Source organism: Carcharodon carcharias, chromosome 13 (assembly GCF_017639515.1).
Source record: "Carcharodon carcharias isolate sCarCar2 chromosome 13, sCarCar2.pri, whole genome shotgun sequence".
Classification (NCBI taxonomy): Eukaryota; Metazoa; Chordata; class Chondrichthyes; order Lamniformes; family Lamnidae; genus Carcharodon; species Carcharodon carcharias.
The window spans coordinates 93290860-93311649 of NC_054479.1; the positions used below are offsets into that span (position 1 = coordinate 93290860).

Below are 20790 nucleotides of genomic sequence, written 5' to 3' on the forward strand. Positions count from 1 at the left end.
GACAGGTGAAGGAAACTTAGCCCTGTCTATAGACCCTCTGTAGTGGCTATTGCCTCTTGCAATCTGTGTCTCTCCACTGCTCCTCTCTCTCCTGTGGAGCTGCAGGCCCGTGAATAGGAAACTGGTGTTGTTGGTCATCTTGGCTCTCATCTGAGCTCCAATCTAAGGCAGTATAAGCGACATCAATCTTGAATTGAGAGATCAAACCTCCAAAGTGTAGAAGAAACCTCCGAAGTCAAGAAAGTCAACTCAGGAAAAATACTGTGAACAATTTCTTTCCCATCAGCAGGTAAGAAAGCAGCTGTCAACACTGAGTATGCAATGCCATGCTTCCCTGAGAATGATTGACCCTCTGAACTTCTTCTGTGTTCTTGCCTTGCTTCACTGGTGAGTTCAGGAATCTTGATAAACTCATGGATCACACAGTGAACAGCACAATTATTGTAAATATTGCTCTCATTGAGCAATTAACCTTTCTTAACAGGCAACCAACTTCTCTCTCTAGGGGGTATGCACAAGCAGCCAAAAACACTACAGTTAAATGTAGAAATTGGCAAGTTGGAACTGCCTTCCTGAAATATTGTCACTTTAGCCTTTTTAACACCCTCCACCCACAACTAAACCCATGCGCTCCATCTTGTTAAAATTTCCCCTATAAATTGGCTATGGAGAAGACAAATAAAACATTTGAATTTCACTCTCAAAGTTCCCCAAATCACACTAACAAAAGTCTTAATAACCCAAAATTATCCACATGCCTTGGAAAATTATCACAAGGTTGTTCAGAATATGTTTTCACTCAGGCACTTCATCCCCAGAGTCTGAACTTAAAATATACTGTTCCAACAAACTGTCTTCTTGTGAAGCATAAACCTTTGAAATTACTAAGCATAATATCTCCACTTTGCTGATATAATTTTGTAAAGTCTTTTCTAAATATACCTTTGCTGCCCGTGAGCTGCATTTATTATTTCATTCTACATTAGGTAAGAGTACCAAGGGATATGAAGCTGTGGCATGTAAATGGAGTTGGGGAGATCAGTCATGACCTAATTGAATAGCAGAGCAAGCTTGAGGGCTGAATGGCCTACTCTTGGTGCTATGTTCTTATTTCTATTTCTGTATCATTGCACCACTCGCTCTTTATTTCAGTCATGTCATGAAGTGAATAATGTTCTTAACTCTACAAAGGATTTATCTTCATGATCACAAAGATAGAGCTATAATAAAGAGCATAGGGGAGCAAAACAATCTTCTGCTCGCAACTAACAAAAATTTGCTACACAGGGATGAGACACTGTGACTTATGGGGCAGCAGGAAAATCTTTCACCTGTGCTGTTTTCAACTTAATGCCTCTGATTTGCAATAACAGACCAAGGGACCTGTCAGTCGCATGAGTTATGTTGCTTCCAGGATAGAATCAGTACAGGTAAACATGATAAGAACATAAGAAATAGGAGCAGGAGTAGACCACATAGCCCATCAAGACTGCTCTGCCTTGCAATACCATCATGGCTGACCTTGGGCTTCAACTCCATTTTCCTGCTCGCTCCCCATATCTCTTAATTCCCCCGAGAGACCAAAAATCTGTCTATCCCAGCCTTAAATATATTCAACAATGGAGCATCCACAACTCAATGAGGTTGAGAATTCCAGAGATTCACAACCTTTTGAGCGAAGTAATTTCTCCTCATCTCACTCCGAGATGAGTGGCCCCTTATCCTGAGATTGTGACCCCGTGTTTTAGATTCCCCGACCAATGGAAACCAACATTCACCCTTCAGAATTTTGTAGGTTTCAATTGGATCTTCTCTCATTCTTCTAAACTCCAGTGAATATAAGCCCATTTATTCAGCATCTCATCAAAAGACCTAATCCCAGGGATCTATTTGGTGAAGCTTCGCTGTACTGCCTCTAATGCAGATATATCCTTTCTAAAGTTTGGAGTCCAAAACTGCACACAGTATCTCAGAAATGGTCTCACCAAAACCCTGTACAATTGTAGCAAGACTTCTTTATTCTGGCACTCCAATCCCCTTGCAATAAAGGCCATCATGCCATTTGCCTTCCTAATTGCTTGCTGCACCTGCATGCTAACTTTCTGCATTCCTGTATGAGCGCAGCTAAGTTTTTTTAAACATCAACACCTTCAAGTTTCTCACTTTTTAAAATATTTTTATTATCCTTAAGACCAAAGTGAGTAACTTCACATTTCCCAATATTATACTCCATCTGTCGTCTTGTTGCCCACTGTCACAGCTCACTGGGGATAGTGCGCTGTAATATCAAGCCCCACTGTTTCCTGAGCTGCGACAAATGTGAAAAGTTTGACCAAATGACCAGATTGCCCCAATTCTACCTAACTGTTTAATTTAGGTTAACAGAATATAGGGGAGAATTTTCTCCCCGCTGTGGGGGCTGAGTGGGAATGGATGCAGGCAGGCGCGTAGCTGATGGCCGCCCGCGATTGGTTGCATGCCGCCATTTTATATGGGCGGGCCAATTGAGGCCCGCCCAGCATGATGTGCATCTGGAAGTGTTGAGCGCTCCCTGTGCTGGTGGTGGGGGGGGGGAGAGAGAGTGAGGGCCTGCACTCCTTGGCGCATGCGCGTGTAAGAACGCAGAAATCACTGAGGCATAGAGCTGCCTCAGGGAGATTAGTTTGGGTATGAAAAATTGAAATCAAGGAAAAAAAAATTCAGGCATGTCTCCTCATGTGACAGTATCACATGAGCTGGGACATGTCAATGAATTTTAATAAACATTTTTATTACATTTATAAACCCTTCATGAAACCTCATCCCGCCTATGGATGAGGTTCCATGAAAAATGCAAAGGCCGCCTGGGCTCTACGCCTGCCTGCCAATCTCAAGGTTGGATGGGCAATCCTGTTAATCATTTCAGTTACTATTTAAATGGCTTTAATAGGCCTTTGACAGTTCGACAGCCGTACAGCTGACTTTGGTGCACGCCTGCCAAACTGAAGATTGGAATGATGCATGGTGACATCAGGATGCATGCCTGACATCACTGTGCATCATTTTATGTGTCAGCGAGCGGGGCCCGCCCCTGCATGCCGACCAGAAGATTCAGGCCATGAACACCAAGTTTGTAAACTTAATAAGTAAATAACTATTTATTGAACAAATTGATGTTAACCAGTGGCAAAAGAAAGAAATATGAACTGGTAGTTTCTAACTCTATAACTTAAACTCTACCCTTCTTAAATCCCTATGCACATACATACAAGACACATAAGACACACAAAAACATGGATTTTACGGATAGGATAAAACAATTCAATAGTACTTATTCCGGAGTACATGGTTTGATTGGTTGATTTTGATCAATATCTTCCAAATTCCTTTCAGTTCTTGTTGATGCCACGACGTGGTCTTCCGGCACTTTCAGTATTTAGTTCACTGGTTGAGCACTTGCCTTTCAATATCATAGTGATTTTCCCCTTTGCCTCTTGACAGGGGTTTCCAGAGAGAGAGCAGGTTATAGACATATGAGGAGAAAAAGCCAGCTAGCTATTATTGTGGAATTACTGGAATCTTACACACAAAGGAAAGAGAGGTTTTAGGCCTTTTCCCTTAAGGCTAAGAGCTATTCTGCTGCACTGCCCTCACAAAACCTGGTCACCTGGTCAGGAGCCAATTAAAACGTTGCTGCCAGGCAGCGCTCTTGGTCCAGGACTCCTTTCCGGGACCATCCTGTCTTTCAAGTCGCACCCTGTTCCAGGACTGCAACATTGTATATACATCTCATTCTGTTCCAGTGGATACGTCTTTCAAACTCTAGCCATTGTAACTTTAATTCACAATCCAACAGAAATAAAAAGATATGTTCCTTACACCACCCACCTAACCTGTCAATGTCACTTTGCAGCTTCTTTGTGTCTCACCCTCCCCACTCCTCCACCCTCGACAGTTTACCTTTCCACTCAACTTGGTATCATCAGCAAACTTAGATACATTACTCTGTCTCTTCATTTAAGTCATTAATATAGATTGTAAATGGCTCAAGTCCCAGCACTGATCCTTGCAACACTCCACTATTCACTGTCTGTCAACTTGAGAAAGCCCCATACATGCCCACTCTCTGTTTTCTATCCGTTAACCAAACTTTTATCCGTGCTAATATATTACCCCTAACTCCATGAGCCCTAATTTTGTCCATTAACCTTTTGTGCAGCACTTTTTATATCTTGTTCTATCTCTGGTATCCTCAATTAGATCAGAATCTTCTGCACACTCGTTTCAACACATTATTAGAGATGTTGAAGAAATGACTTTAATCTGAGTGGTAGATTAGGAATGAAAGGTGGAAAGAAAGGAAGACTTGCATTTATGAAGCGTTTTTCAACATGTCCCAAAGACTGTTAATGACAAACCAATTTTCACACAGCAAACTCCAACAAACAACTGTATGGTAAAGACTAGAGAATCTGTTTTAGTAATGTTCATTGGAGAACTCTCCTGTTCTTATTTTAAGTAGTGGCATGGGATCCTTTACATCTACCTGAGGGGGCACAGAGGACCTCAGTTTAACATTTCATCTGAATGACTGCACTTTCAATTCTAATTTAGTTTTTTGTTGAAGTAACAGGGGATATTGATGAAGAGAATGGGGTTGATGTTATCTATATGGATTTTGAAAAAGCTTCCAATAAAGTAGCACAAAAATTGTTGGTTAACAAAATTAAGGCTTATGGAATAGGAGGGTCAGTGTCCAATTGGATTAAAAAAAAATGGCTTAAGGATAGAAAACAGCGAGTTGTGGTAAATGGTTATTTTTCAGACTGGAGGATGGTAGACAGTGGTGTTCCGCAAGGTTAGTGCTTGGACCACTGCTTGTTTTCATATATATAAATGACTTGGATCTTGGAATGCAGAGTAGAATTTCAAAATTTGTCGATGATACCAGTTTTGGAGGCGTGGTATACGGTGAGGACGATACAAATCACCTGCAACATGACATAGATAGGCTGGCAGAATGGGCAGACAAGTGACAGATATAGAGAAGTGTGAGGTGATACATTTTGGCAGAAGGGATAGGGAGAGGCAATATACACTTAATGGCACAGTTCTAAAGAGTGTGAAGAACAGAGGGACCTAAAGATGCTTGAGCTGGCAAGGACATATTGAGAGAGTGCTTAGCAAAGCAAATGAGATCTTAGGCTTCATAAATAGAGGCAATGAGTACAAAATCAGGAAAGATATGCTGAATCTTCCATCCTCGCGGACAGCAGGTTCCAGGTCATTACCAATCACTGCGTAAAAAATTCTTCCTTACACTCCCCCTGCATCTCTTCCCAAAACCTTCAATCTGTGTCCTCTAGTCCTTGTACTAACAGCTAACGGGAAGACTTTTTCTTTGTCTACCATATCTAAGCCTATAATGTACCTTGTACATTTTTGGTTACCACAATTTAGGAAAGATGTGAATTTCCTTGAGAGGTTTCAAAGGAGATTTACCAGAATGATTCTAGGGATGGGAGATTTTAGTTACAATGTTAGGTTGGAGAAGATGGGCTTATTTTCCTTTGAGCAAAGGAGATTGAGGGGAGATTTGATAGAAGTGTGCAAGGAAAGACTCTTCCCATTGGCTGTTAGTACAAGGACAAGGGGACACAGATTTAAGGTTTTGGGTAAGAGATGCAGGGGGAATTTGAGGAAGAATTTTTTACACAGTGATTGGTAATGACCCGGAACTTGCTGCCCATGAGGGCGATGGAGAGTGGGAGAATGTCTGTCTGAGGTTAAGCAGAAAACACAACTGTGGGAAAAGGGCCTATCAAAGCAGTGGAAAGCAGTCAAAACCTGGGAGAACAGCAAGTGAATGTGAGAGGAAATCATGAAAATATTAAAACCAACAGAGGTCAACCCCCTGAAAGAATATGGAACAAAACAAGTGCTGCATTCAAGAAAAAGCTGGCAATCGGCAGGAAGGAGGTTAAACACAGATAGATCAAGAAAGCCAATCTCATTAACCACAACAAATCCTACCCAAGATGGATGATAATGCTGTAAATCTTGTCCATTGATGATGCAATGAGTCGATGAAGGTTTGAGCTTTATAAGTATGAGGAGTTAGTTATTCCTGGAACTAGAATGTTATGAAGTGGGTTACAAACAATGTGTCACTTTATGAAGTGAATTATAATGATCTTTGCTATGATGCAAAGGAACATTGCACTGAACTACACAGAGTTCAACCTATTACTGTCATGTAAAGCAAGACTTGCTTTTGGCCTACCTGGCAATAAAAGAAACAGTTCAGCAGTATTATCACCATATGGTTCTTGGCAAGTGTATATTAGTAGCTGCTGGGGAGATTAGTTGCTGTAGGTTATTGAGAGACTGTAGCTATTTGGGAATTTACAGTTTGACTAAGATTTAGTACATTCACCCCAATAACTAGTTAACACAGTGCTTATAGATCACTAGCGTAACATATTTACTGCAATGTTAAATCTACATCTGGATTTGTGAGCTCTTGGAATAGACAGTAAAATTCTTGCGAGCACAAAATCACTCCCTTAACAGCCCTAGTGATATATAAATGTTAAACACACATATCTTTTTAATTACAAGAATTATTATTGCACAATCAGAAATGCTTATCACAATGTTGTAAAACTCTTTATATGCTTAGAGCATTCACCCAGGGTGTTAATTGTCACCACATGCTTCTCATATCACTGCTGGTGCAATTGTATTTCTTTAGATTGAAATTAGCTGGATTTTTTATATTTATGGAGTGTGATACAAGCTAATTTCTCCCCCCATCAACCCCGTCTCCTCTATTTCTTTCTTGTTTTCTGGTCCTTTAATCCACTAATTTAGAAGAACATAGAGTGGGGGCTGCCCTCAAACCCTTGCTGGTGATGCTGCTGAACAAACATTTGGAAACACCAAGGTGGGGATATGGATAAGTCCAACTCTCTCCCAATTATTTTCTCTTTCTCATATGGCCAATGACCATGTTTTCTGGCACAGTGGAGATGGAGATCTATCCTCTGGCACCACAGAATGCCAGTCCTACTGCACTGATCAACTGCAACAACATGCACTTATATAATGCCTTTAACTTAGTAAAAATGTCTCATGAGGCTTCACAGCAGTGTTATTAGACAGAGTTAAGCCACATAAAGCAGCATTAGAACATATGACAAACACTTTGTCAAAAAGGTAAATTTTAAGGAGTCGCTTAAATAGATAAGTATAAAGGTAGAGCAGTTAGGCCTTGGCAGCTGAAGGCCTGACCAGTAATGGAGTAATTAAAATTGGGGATGCAACAAGAGGTTAGAAGTGGAGATCGCAGGCTGAAGATTACAGAAATAGGCAAGGGCAAGGCCATAGAGGGATTTGAGTACAAAGAGAAGAATTTTAAAATGGACACCATTGGCTCCCAGTCTGGCAATGTAGGATAGTGAGCAGGGTGATGTGTGAACAGGACTTGGTACAAGTTAGGATATGGGCAGCAGAGTTTTGATGAAGCTCCAGTTTACGGAGGATGAAGGTGGGAGGCCAGCCAGGAGAACAGTAAATAGTTGTGACTGCAGGTAATAAAGGCATGGATCATGTAAGCCCAGATTTTGTGGGCAGTGATAGCACTCATTGCTGACCTTGAAGAAAGCTGCCCACCAAGTTCTAGCAATTTCTGTGTTGTGGATTTCACCTTGCCTGAAGTTCATTGGAATCTAACGCCAAGTCAAGGGGATCACAAGGCATCCAGCAACAGTGATGTCATCAATAACATTGAGATTTCTCAAAGACAGCAAACAATGAAATAAAATGGAATAATTATCCCTTACATTTTGTAAATCTTACAGTGAGTGAAATAAAGATTGGGGCATACACATTAGAATTATGAACAAAATTAATTTTTATTATATTAAATAAACTATGCAATTTTTTATCATAAAGAAAAAAATTGACATTACACAACTATAAAATTTGTTTTCCAGATCCAAAGAGATTGTCATGATTTAATAACCCATTAAAAACCTGGGACAGAATTTTCCATTCGGCATGTGGTGGGTGGTGAGGGGTGGTGGAGGTGGGGGGAGTGGACCCGACATGCCGGAACATAAAATGATGTGCGATGACGTCGGGCGTGCGTCCCGATGTCATCACACTGACTTGTGATATTTTGTTTGGTGGGCATGCGCCGGAGTCGGCTGCGTGCCTGCCAATAATTGATAGGCCTATTAAGGCCATTAAACAGGTAATTAACATGAATGTTATGCTGCTCGTCCAATCTAATGGTTGGTGGGCAGGTGAAAAAGCCAATCGGCCTTTACATTTTTTAGGAAACCTCGTCGATGAGCGGAATGAGGTCTCCTAAAGGTAATAATGATTATATTAAAACTTCTCCTAAAAAATAAAAACATGTCCCATCTCATGTGAAACAGTAACATAAGGGGACATGTTTCGTTAAATTTTTATTGTTTTTATTTATTTTTTTTTTAAAAACGCCAATCTCCCTGAGGCAGCTCTGTGCCTCAGGGATATTGCAGTGCTCTTTCATGCGCATGTGCAAAAGAGCGCTGGACCCAACTCTCCCTCCTCCCCCCCGCCCGCACAGTGCTACTGCTTGCGCATTACACTGGGTGGGCCTTAATTGGCCTGCCCACGTAAAATGGTGGTATGGAGCCGATCGAGGTTGGTTTCCCTACTGGTGCTTTGAGCCCACCTAAACAATGAAAAATCCTGGCCTGGTTACATTTCATTAACTAGGCATAACTTTTTCAGGCTTTTTAACGGTGTTATTACAGTGTTTTGTCAGTTCAGTGATTTCTAAAGATTGCTGCCTGTGGGGACTTCAACAATATACTCAATGGAGGAGCAGGGAATCACTGATAACAATTTCTGTATTAACTGCATGTGTGGACTCCAGAAGTTGCTATCAGGGCAATGATGGTGGCTGCTGACTGTTTCAATGGCAAAATCTGGGCTGTTATTTTCTTAACACCAAGAGGATAGGATAAAACTATTAATTTAATTTGAATAACTAGGTGCATTTTTAACCAGTTTGGGAAGTATTTCAACATCAGTCAAACCACTATGATTGAAAAACGTATCAGTAAAGTACATACACTTTATTTTTGTACTCTGAGCTGACCGATAGCAACTGATATGTTAATGAGACCCCACCATTAAGATTGGTTGAACCTGCCCATCTCAAGTCCCTAACAGACACACACCACTTTGTCCCGTGCCTGCCCGGGAGTTGAAATCAGGTCACAAGGGGTTTCACCATTACACCTCTGGACCTCAATATTGTTGTCATAATTGTCTAAGTGCTATGCCAAGTGGTGGAGGTGACCATTGTCTTCCAAACTTTTTGATCATCGCAACAGCGGATGACCTTATTGTTGGAGTTCTGGTTAAGCCAGCCTTTGATGTTAGCTAAGAAGAAAGCAAAATACTGCGGATGCTGGAAATCAGTCATAGGGACTCGAAACGTTAACTCTGCCTTTGTCTCCACAGATGCTGTCAGACCTGCTGAGTTTTTCCGGCAATTTTTGTTTTTGTTTAATGTTAGCAAGCTGCTTCTTTCGCTGTCAACCTCTTGCTCTTCTTCAGTTAATCGTTCCAGTGGTGATTCGCTCCTCCAGCCCTGCTGCATGGATAACATGTCCGAAGCACTCCATATAGAAGCTTTCTTTTTCTTCCGGCCTCATTCAGTACTTCATTAACTTTTTCTCCACCCAGCTAACCCTTGGGTTCTCCCTAAGCATCACATTTCAACGCTGTTGATTTTCTTTCCTTCCTCTTTCCCGATGCTTCAAGCTTCAAATTCATAATTAATTACTGACCACACGTAACATTTTAGTACCCGGATTCTCATTTTATGACTCAAGCTGATGTTTCTGAGAATGTTTATTGATTGTGTTAAAACTTTGTACTAATGTACTTTATTGTACAAGTAGATTTAAAAGTAACGTGTTGATTCCTGTAAAAGTAGCCCTCGGAACACTTCTGATCCCAGAGGCTATCTGAGGCAGACCTGAATTTGCAGCAGTGGTTTTTGAAGAATGGCACAGAATTCCTTTGGTGCCTTGACCAGCATTCCTCTCTTAACCTGCAGCACCAAAACTGATTAAATGGTCATTCATCTCATTTGGTCTTTGTGGAATATTTTAATGTACAAATTTGGCTGGGTGTTTGTCTCTTTAGCAGCACTCAATGCGTAGCAGAAAATAATCGGGGGATGTGAAGTACTTTGAGTTATCATAAACAGGTGGTAAGGTGCTGTTTAAACACCAGTTCTTTCCTCTTAAAGTACTCTGGCAATGCACTTTCCTCCTTTCTGAAATGCTTACTCATCTTTTGTTACCAGACACACGCACTGCTTACATTGTTTCCCCTCAAGACACTGCACAGGCGCGTACAGAGGTATCTCAGCAACTGCGTTGGAAGTAACTTGAACCTGCTCTTATAGTATTAACACTGTTACAAGCGATTACACTTAAGGGGAAAAATACTTTCTTGACGATGAAGCACTTTGGGGCATTCTGAGGTCCTGCAAAACATCATAGAAATGCAAGCTCGTTCTTATACATTTTATAGAATCATACAGCACAGAAGACCATCTTGCCCCTCATGCTTCTACCAGAGAGACTGCCCTGCTATTACCCTCCTGATCCTCCCCTTTTAAATAAATGGCTAGTTCTCGAGGGTCCAAAAGGCCTGCTCTTGCGCTTCCTATGACTGAGTCTGCCTCCATCAGTCTATGCGCCAATGCATTCCTGATCATCGCAATTCGCTGAGTAAAAAACAAATGCTGTAATATTTCCTGATGGTTTTAATTGCCACTTGATCTGCATGAACTAAGGTGAGTTACAGCCAGTGCCCGCGTCAGGGCAATAACTGCAGCGGATTCAGGTCTTCAGCCGTGAGCTCACCGCCAGCTCCTCTCTCAATTGGGTCACTGGGTCACCTTGTAATAAGTATATTGTCTGTGAGCTCATCGCTGCGGAGCAGATTTAAAGCCTGCCCCTCCCACGTACCCCTTGTAAACGGTGAACTGTTTGCTACTTGGCATGACCTTCCGATTGGAGTGAATGATCTGGAATGACATATCAATTGTTGATACGCACCACTCAGCTGAACCTCAAGCTTGTATAGTGTTACTTCGCCAGAAATGCAAGATTTTCAACACCCCTCCCAAATGAGCGAAGTTCAGAAGGAAAACCAATATCCTTTCTCTGAAGAATATCTCTGAAACTTTGTTTTTCTCCCCACTGATGCTGTTAGACCTGCTGATTTTTCCAGCATTTTCTGTTTTTGTTTCAGATTTCCAGCATCCGCAGTATTTTGCTTTTATCCTTTAGCAGTCGAGTTTATATATTTTTACGAAGATTGGGATACGTTTTAAATTGTTTATTTGTGCATACAATACATACAGTAACGTAAGATCTACATAAGCTTATGAGTGTAATGAAACTGAAGTGGTGAAGTGAAGGCGTAGAGTACAACATTTACTAATGTTTCGTCAATCTGACTAGGCCGGTATAAATCAAGCATATTTATAAAGCCTTTTCAATAGAGGCAAGCTAACAGAATCAAAGGGGGCGGGGTAAGCACCAAGATTGATACCTCTCATTGCCAAACCTTGAAACAGAATTGCTTTAAATTTGTGAAATTTTGTCTGAATAGAAAATTCTGTTGAATAATGAGTCACCCCAGAATAGATTAGAAAAATACTTAACCTATTTCCGTAGATGGCTCCTCCGTACAATTAAATACGACTTTAGGAGTGGAAATATCGATTTGATGAAAACGATGGCACTATTACACAAACTCAACATTCCAACAATCAGTGTTTGTACAGAGGTCCACCTTGAGGTCAGTGCAGGAGTGAACGATAAATTATTAGGACAGTTTTTTTAAACCTGTTGGAATAATTATTTATTGATTGGTTACTTTGGCACCACAACCAATTGGAAATGGAACATTTTTCAAATTTAGCTAATTCCTTATATTAATCGTGTGCCATTTTATGTGCACTATGATCTCACTATCATTGGTTTTTCTTTCTCAGGCAATTGACAAAGTTAAATGTCGGAGATTTGGGGCAGAGGATTTTCTTTACATGTATAAGGTCTTCACAAAACGAACAGAACCTCGTGATCTATTCAAACAATACAGTTCTGATGGCAGAAGCATGACAACTTCTGATCTCCTATACTTTCTCAAGACTGACCAGCATGAGAGCAATGCAGACCAACAAACTGCATTAACGATAATTAACAGCTATGAACCAGTGATGAGATGTAAGTATTCATAAAGTTTATTTCATAAATCTAACCATTAGTCTTTGGTCTTGATGACCCCAGTTAGGCCTCCATCATCTAACAGAATTTCTGGTTTCATTGCCTCTTACTCCTTATTGCTAAAGCTACCTCCAAAATGGTTCTGTTTCTTCTCTCAGCGAAACAGGTTTTCTCCCCCTCAACAACCTAATCTCCCTATGAAGCCCCCAAACCAGTCCAAATGGTGAATGCTATTCTCACAGCTAGGGAAAGCCTTTTACAATCTCTCATATAGTCCTGGTCAGGACATAAAGCTCTAACCCCCCCAACCTTTTCCCTCCATTGCAATCTGTATTGCTTTTGTTTATTGATGGCCTTGTGGTCTATATTACTTGGACTTTTCCTCGCATTTTTCTAAGTTTCAAATATGCCCTCCTGCATGCTCTTTCCTGTAGTATGTCACCACTCTGTTGTAGATGGTTTCCCAGTTGAACTTGTTCTTTGCCAGGATCATACAACTGTAAGATTCCTTCTTGATTGTTGGGTATCTGTCCCCTGTCTCTTTTGATTAGCCAAGTGGTTTAAATCAGGAAACATTATTACAGCTGTAGAGTACAGGTAAGAAATTTGCTTTTAATATATTTAACATCCAAATTAATTAATTAAATATAATAGAGATGGCTGAGTAGGCAATGTTTTGCAGCTGTAGAATGTGGCAGCTAGTGCAACCCACGGTGACCACATTTGCAGAAAGTGTTGGCTGCTCAAGGAACTTTGGCTCAGAGTTGATGAGCTGGAGTCCGAGCTGTGGACACTACGACACATCAGGGAGGGGAAGAGTTACCTGGACACTGTTTCAGGAAGTAGTCATAACCCTTAGAGTAATTACAACAAATTTGGTGAGGAACAGGAAGGTGTGACTGTGAGTGAGGCAGATATGGGGATCCAGAATTTAGCTTTGGAGGAGCCTCAGCCAATGCCCTTGTCCAATAGGTATGAGGTTCTTGCTCCTGGTGTGGACAAGTGTACAGACTGCAAGGAGGATGAGCAAATTGACCAGAGCACTGTGGTACAGAGTGCCATTCAAGTGGGGGCAGAAAAGAGAAAAGTAGTAATAGGGGATAGCATAGTTAGGGGAATAGATACTGTTCTCTGCATCAAAGACAGAGAGTCCCGAAGGCTGTGTTGCCTACCTGGGGCCAAGGTTAAGGACATATCTTCTGGGCTAGAGAGGAACTTGGAGTGGGAGGGGAAGGATCCAGTTGTTGTGATCCATGTAGGTACCAACGACATAGGTAGGACAAGGTAAGAGGTTCTGCTGAGGGACAACGAGCAGCTCGGGTCGAAATTAAAAAGCAGAACCACAAAGGTACCTGAGCCATGTGCAAATTGGCGTAGGGTAAAAAAGATTAGAGATGTAAATGTGTGGCTTAAAGATTGGTGTGGGAGAAATAGGTTCTGATTCATGGGGCACTGGCACCAGTACTGGGGGAGGAGAGAGCTGTTCTGTTGGGATGGGCTCCATTTGCACCATGCTGGGACCAGTGTCCTGGCAAATCATATAACTAGGGTTGTAGATAGGACTTTAAACTAATTAGTTGGGGGGAGGGTTCAATTGAAGGGAAATTTAGAAAATCAAAAATAATCGAGAGAGCAAAGGTGCAGGGTAGACAAGAGGCATTCGATAATCAAAGTGTGACAGGAAGGGGCAGAAAATATAAGAAGAAGAATGCACCAGAAATTAGAACCAGAATGAGTATTAATGGTAAAAAAGTAAAAGCTTAAGGCTCTTTATCTGAATGCACACAGCATTTGTAACAAGATAGATGAGTTTATGGCACAAATAGAAATAAATGGATATGACTTGATAGCTATTACAGAGGTGTGGTTGCAGGGTGGCCAAGACTGGGAATTCAATATTCAAGGGCATTCGATGTTCTGGAAAAATAAGCAAAAAAAAAGGAGATGTGGTAGTTTTGTTAATAAAGGAAGGTAGCAGTGCAGTGGTGAGTAGTGATATAGGTGCAATAGATCGCAATGTGAAATCAGTTTGGGTGGAAATAAGGAATAGCAAAGGGAAAAAGTCCTGATGGGAGTTGTCTATAGGCCCCCGAAGAGTTGCCTCACTGTGGGACAAAGTATAATTCAGGAAATAATTGAGGCACGTAAGAAGGGAACTACAATTTCCATGGGTGATTTTAATCTACATATTGACTGAACAAATCAGATTGGCAGGGGTAACATGGAAGATGAATTTGTAGAGTGCATCAGGGATTGTTTCTTAGAGCAATATGTTGCGGAACCTACCTGGGAACAGGCTATGTTAGGTCTAGTAATGTGTAATAAGGTAGGATTAATAAGAGATCTCATAGTTCAGGATCCTCTCGTGGGTAGCGATCACAACATGGTAGGATTTCAAATTCAGTTTGAGGGCGAGCAACTTGGATCTCAAACCAGTGTCCTCAACTTAAATATGGGCAATTACAGATATATGAAGAAAGAGTTGTCTAAAGCGGGCTGGGACAATAGACTAAGGGGAAGGTCAGTAGATGAGCAATGGCAAACATTTAAGCAGATATTTCAGCAAAATTTATCCCGGTAAAAAGAAGGACTCGACCAGAAGGATGAACCACCCTTGGTTAACAAAGGCGGTCAAGGAGAGTATCCAATCAAAAACTAAGGCATACAAAGTGGTGAAAACTGGTGGTAGGCCAGAGGATTGGGAATTTTTTAGGAACCAGCAGTGGATGACTAAAAAGCTAATAAAGAGGGAGAAAATTGATTATGAAAGTAAATTGGCAAGAAATATAAAAACAAGCTGCAAGAGCTTCTAAGGGCATATAAAAAGAAAAAGAGTAGCTGAAGTGAGCATGGGACCCTTAGAGGATGTGACTGGAGAATTGATAATGGGGAACAGGGAAATGACAGATAATTTAAATCAATATTTTGCATCGGTCTTCATGCTGGAGGACACTATAAACATCCCAAAGATATCAGATAAGCAAGGAGCTAATGGGAGGAAAGATCTTGTAACAGTCTATATCATGAAGGACAAAGTATTTGAGAAACTAATGGGACTAAAGGCAGATAAGTCACCAGGACCTAATGGCCTGCATCCAAGGGTTTTAAAGGAAGTGGCTGCAGAGATAGTGGAGGCTTTGGTCGAATTATTCCAGAGCTCACTGGATTCTGGGAGGGTCCCAATAGATTGGAAAACTGCTAACGTGATGCCTCTGTTCAATAAGGGAGGGAGACATAAAGCAGAAAACTGTAGGCCAGTCAGCCTAACATCTGTCATTGGGAAAATGCTAGAGTCCATTATGAAGGAAGAAATAGCAGGACATTTAGAAAAGCTTAATACAATGATACAGCGTCAACATGGTTTTGTGAAAGGGAAATCATGTTTGACAAATTTGATAGCGTTCTTTGAGGATATAACAAGCAGAGTTGATAAAGGGGAACTGGTGGACGTAGTGTATTTAGATTCCAGAAGACATTCGATAAGGTGCCACATAAAAGGTTATTGCACAAGATAAGAGGTCACGGTATTTGGGGTAATGTATTAGCATGGATTGAGGATTGGTTAACACATGGCATTAATGGGTCTTTTTCAAGTTAGAAAGGCATAACTAGTGGAGTGCCCAAGGATCAGTCCTACAGCCTCAATTATTTACGATCTATATTAATGACTTGGAGGAGGGGGCAGAGTGTAATGTATCCAAATTTGCTGATGATACAAAAATAGATGGGAGGGCATGTTGTGATGAAAATAAGGAATTTGCAAGAGGATACAGACAGGTTGAATGAGTTGGCAAAAAACTTGGCAGATGGAGTTTAATGTTGGAAAGTGTGAGGTCATGCACTTCGGTAGGAAAAATCAAAAGGCAGACTATTATTTAAATGGAGTGGGACTCCAAAAAAGTGCAGCATAGAGAGATTCTTATGCATGAAACACAAAAAGTTAGCATGCAGGTGCAGCAAGTAATTAAGAAGGCAAATGGAATTTTGGCCTATATTGCTAGAGGGTTGGAGTTTAAAAATAGAGAAGTCTTGTTATGACTTTACAGGGTGTTGGTGGGGCTGCACCTGGAGTACTGTGTACAGTTTTGGTCTCCATATTTTAGAAAGGATATACTGGCATTGGAGGCATTTCAAAAGCAATTCACTAGGCTGATTCCTGGGATGAAGGGGTTGACTTAGCAAGAATGGCTAAACAGTTTAGGCCTTTATTCAATAGAGTTTAGAAGAATGAGGGATCATATTGAAACGTACAAGATTCTGAGGGGGCTTGACAGGGTATGTTGAGAAGATGTTTCCACTAGTGGTGGAATCTCAAACTAGGGGACATAGTCACAGAATAAAGGGACTCATTTAAAACTGAGATGTGAAGGAATTTCTTCTCTGAGGGTCGTGAATGTCTGGAATTCTCTACCCCAGAGATTTGTGGAGGCTAGATCACTGAAAGTGTTTAAAGAGGAGGCAGATAGATTTTTGCAATATCGTGGAGCTGAATACTATGAGGAGCTGGCATGAAAGAAGAATTGAGGCTTGGGACAGAATGGCCTACTCCTCCTATTTCTTATATTCTTATGTTCCTTCCCTTCCTTTATCTTAAGACTTTGGCATTACCCCATCTATTTTTTATCCATTTCAACCTTGGTGCTCCTTCCATTTTTTCAACAAAAAGTAATATATGTTCAGTACTTACATTTCTCATTACAGTATTTGTTTTCAGGCAGGTGAAATCACATTCCTCTTGTGGAATTATGGAACACAATTTAAATCTTATTATAAAATCTCTCATAGGAACTTAATCTATTTACATGAAAAGTTTTTATTCTTGGCAAGTTTATACTTGATTTTGTTTGACAAATATATGCTGCTTTCTCTACCCATGTCTTCAGTTAACAAAGGATTAATCTAACTTTAATTTGAAATTGTAAGTGAAAGCAAAGATTGATGAATAACACATATAAACCGAGAAATGAGTGTTACTGATATTTGCAGTTGAATACTAAACACATTTGTCTGACATTCCTCTGTCTGCTATTTTAACATGTGTTAACAAGTTTAAGTAGTGAATGTCCCCCATAAGAAAAGCACTTGCCTTCTAATATTACACCTCACACTTGCCAGCTAGTAGAATCTCTAGTGTGGTAGAATGCTCACAAAATCCAAAGAGGTGGCATGAAGGAGGTGGCATAATATCACTTTCACCCAAGTTGAGCCCAGCTTTTACAGTAACTTCCAGATTCTTCTAATTTAACTATTCATTGTTGTGCTTTCTGTCTGATATAGGCTTAAATGTAGCTGACTTTCTTGGAGGAAATTGGTGAATTAGTGAATGTGGTGCCCTTTGCAAATGTAGCATTTGTTACATGCAGAGAATGTATTCTCCTGGATTGGTTTTGATTGTATGAGGGAGTTGGAAAGAAATTTTCCAGAGTTATTTTCTCTTATTGACCCTGTGGTTTAATTTACCCATGATTTTTTGCCTCTCCCAGGAGATTGCTGGGGTGTGGGTACATTTGATAAGTGCTTAGTGATGATGCTTTAGGTATCAAAAGTGTGGGGCAAGCTTGAAGGACTTTTTGCTGGCTTTTTGCCACTTGCTATTTTCATATGTGTACACTGCAGACTCCCTGATGGGTCAAATGGCACCTTCAGTAGGATTTGGTAGCATGAAAAACTTTATGTTGTGACAACTTCCACTGCTATGGGAAAAACTGTGCTGGCTGCAGATGTCTGTAGATCAGCAAATTATACCTCTCTATACTGGCCCATCTTATGAAGTGGAGAAAGGGAACTTTCTGATGTCGCTTGTCTGATACTTATATGTCAAAGGATCTATTAATGGGCATCTTGGGATACCAGCAGAAGCAGATAAAATGCATTAGGTGTTATTACCCTGCAGTTGTGTACCCGTCATGAACTTGTCTTCTAAGTCGTGCAATTTTATGGGAATTCCAAAAGGAAATCCTATCCTTACTACTATGAACAGTGCTATTAAATGGCTCTTGCAATCAAAAAATTAATGAAAACCAATTCATAAATATTGGTGTATTCAGTATAATCAGTAATGCATGGAACAAGAAGCAAAAAAATGGAATTGCAGTTTTTTTAAATACATCACATGGGAAACAGCAAAGTAAACTGTGATCCCTCTTTACAGAAGCCTACTTGATCAGACCAGGCCTCAGGACTCCCAAAACTTCCAATTAATTCTGGGTGAAATATGACCAGAGCTTTGTTTGAAGTCACAAGACTCAATATGGCACTTCATTTTAACAATTAAACAATGTGAATAAAGCTCATGTGTGCTACATTTCTGGATGTGGGCTATTTGCCATGAGATCAACGTTGGCAACTTTATCGTCTCTGTTGGTACCCAATATCCACCTCAAAACATGTATAAAGCATCGATCCTCTTCTTCTGTGTCCTTAGTTGTCTGGACGCTTTTATCAGCATCATGCAGAAGCAGAAGATGGGTGTCGTTGAACATATTTTTGTAACATGATCATTGGTGCTGTATCTGGGCTGTGATATTGTTTTTGGTGGCTTGGTTGCATTTTTGTTTTGTTTTTCTAACTCCAATTTATTTTCCTTGGATCCTGGTACTGGCCATTCTGCAAACAAATCTAATTTCCTTATAAACATATGGTCTCATGCGTATACTGTTAGTATAATGGAATGTATCATCGGCTCTCCAGTCATCTCCTCAACATCAATAGGCAGAACAATGGTACAATGTCAGACCATGGTTCAAGTTATAAACTTTATTGAACATAAACAGGTAAAAAAACAAACAGCATATTTATGGTAATTACAAGCATTGCTGACCCTAAAATGTCAGAAACAGTAAAAATATATCTCCTGCACTAGCTTGAACATAAGACTGAACCTCAAACACCATCACTTACTTCTTTTGGGGCTATATGCTGATACAGAGTTCTTTCACTAGGCTTGCACTCCTGATGGGGTACAAGCTGAGTGCAGGCAGAATAATATAAATGTACAATGTAAGTGTTGGTGACAGGGTTCTCTCTCAAAGGGTCTACAGAGAAGCATGGCACAGACTTGGTGAGTCTTCAACAGAGCTATAGCTGTCAATCAAGCTCCTTTAAAAATACTTGCTATGTGTCAATCACATGGGATGTTTGAACTAAATGAAATAACTCAACTCAATTCATCTTTTCCAACACTTTGATCAACGATAAGAGCAGAAAACTATCACTTGTCCTGACAGCTATCAGGGACACTGCTGGACAGAATGCCACTAACGACTTTGAGTTCAGTAGATTTTGTCACAGTTTGGTTTTCCAGTATCTCAGGCTTCTAAAGTTTTGGCTGTTGCAAATCAAACACCTCCCCACAGGATAAATTACTAAGCTGACTGTGTCACTTTCAAATCTATTTCACAGCTGTCATTTCTTTCTATGAACCTTCATTTTGTGTTTTCAGATTATGTAACTGATACTTTGTGGTTCTATTTGTCAGAAGAAAATATTTCTGGGCCTTTTCAATGGCTCAGTTAATAAGTTCATTGTTCAGGAAGGTGCGGTGCTTGATTCCTGGTCTGTTCTCGGTTAATTGGTCTCAGCTGAATGGAGATGGGGAAACCGCAAGTTGGCCTCAGCACCTTAGACTAGAAAAAGGAAAGATTAGCTCCTGATCACTGTCTGTGACTTTGCCAGAACATGCTTGTGCCTGTTTAAGACTGGTATCAGAGTTGTCAAGATTCAAGCATGAAAATTGGCCACTTTGGCAAGATGCCATTGGGTATTTGACACTTGTGGAATTATATTCTGGCATGATCTAATGCCTGTAGGGGAGGAAGGGAGAAACAAAATACTTAAAAAAATATTTCAACATTATTTTGTCATACAGCCAAGAAGAAAAGAAGGTTGATGACATCCAGTGGTTTCTTCAGATACCTAACCTCCAAGGATTGCTCCATATCCAATCAAGATCATACCAAAGTCTACCAATGTATGGATTTTCCCATGATAAATTATTTCATAGCATCTTCACAGGACACCTGCTTCACAAGCAACCAGTTAATTGAACAAAGTGACATTAATGGATATATAAGGTACATGGTGTGCATCTTGCAACGATTGCGGGTTCAATCACTTATATGATATTACCATGTTAAAATTAATGTATTAGAAACTGTAATATATCAGAATTATTCATTAAGAATTGTTGATACTAATGTTTTGTTTGTGAATCACACATGTAAATGCACCATATAAATGTTGCTGATGCTAATGTAGACGTTATAGAAGAATTGTCTTGCTTGATGCCAATCAATCTAACTAAAGCACTCCTTGCAGGTAGTGTTGTTATGCATCAAGATAAGCCAAAGCAAATGGGTATGTTTCTCATTTTAATGTGTCTCTGGAATTATGTTGCAAAAATTTTACAAATATAGATAGTCGGCTCTATGTTTTCAATCTGTCAAAATGCACACATAGTTGATTGTTACGACATTGGCTGAATCAACATTCAGAAGTATTT

At 40.3% G+C, this 20790-nt stretch overlaps 1 protein-coding gene across 1 annotated transcript in view; it reads left to right on the forward strand.

The window, feature by feature from the left end:
- The first annotated feature begins 11799 nt into the window (after positions 1–11799).
- LOC121286110 (1-phosphatidylinositol 4,5-bisphosphate phosphodiesterase zeta-1-like) overlaps positions 11800–20790 on the forward strand; it is a 64097-nt gene continuing 55106 nt past the window's right edge. Inside the window, exons 1-3 of the mRNA XM_041203100.1 lie at positions 11800–11862; positions 12059–12290; positions 20158–20362. Coding sequence (XP_041059034.1) covers positions 11800–11862; positions 12059–12290; positions 20158–20362 — 500 coding nt within the window. The remainder of the gene's footprint in view (positions 11863–12058; positions 12291–20157; positions 20363–20790) is intronic.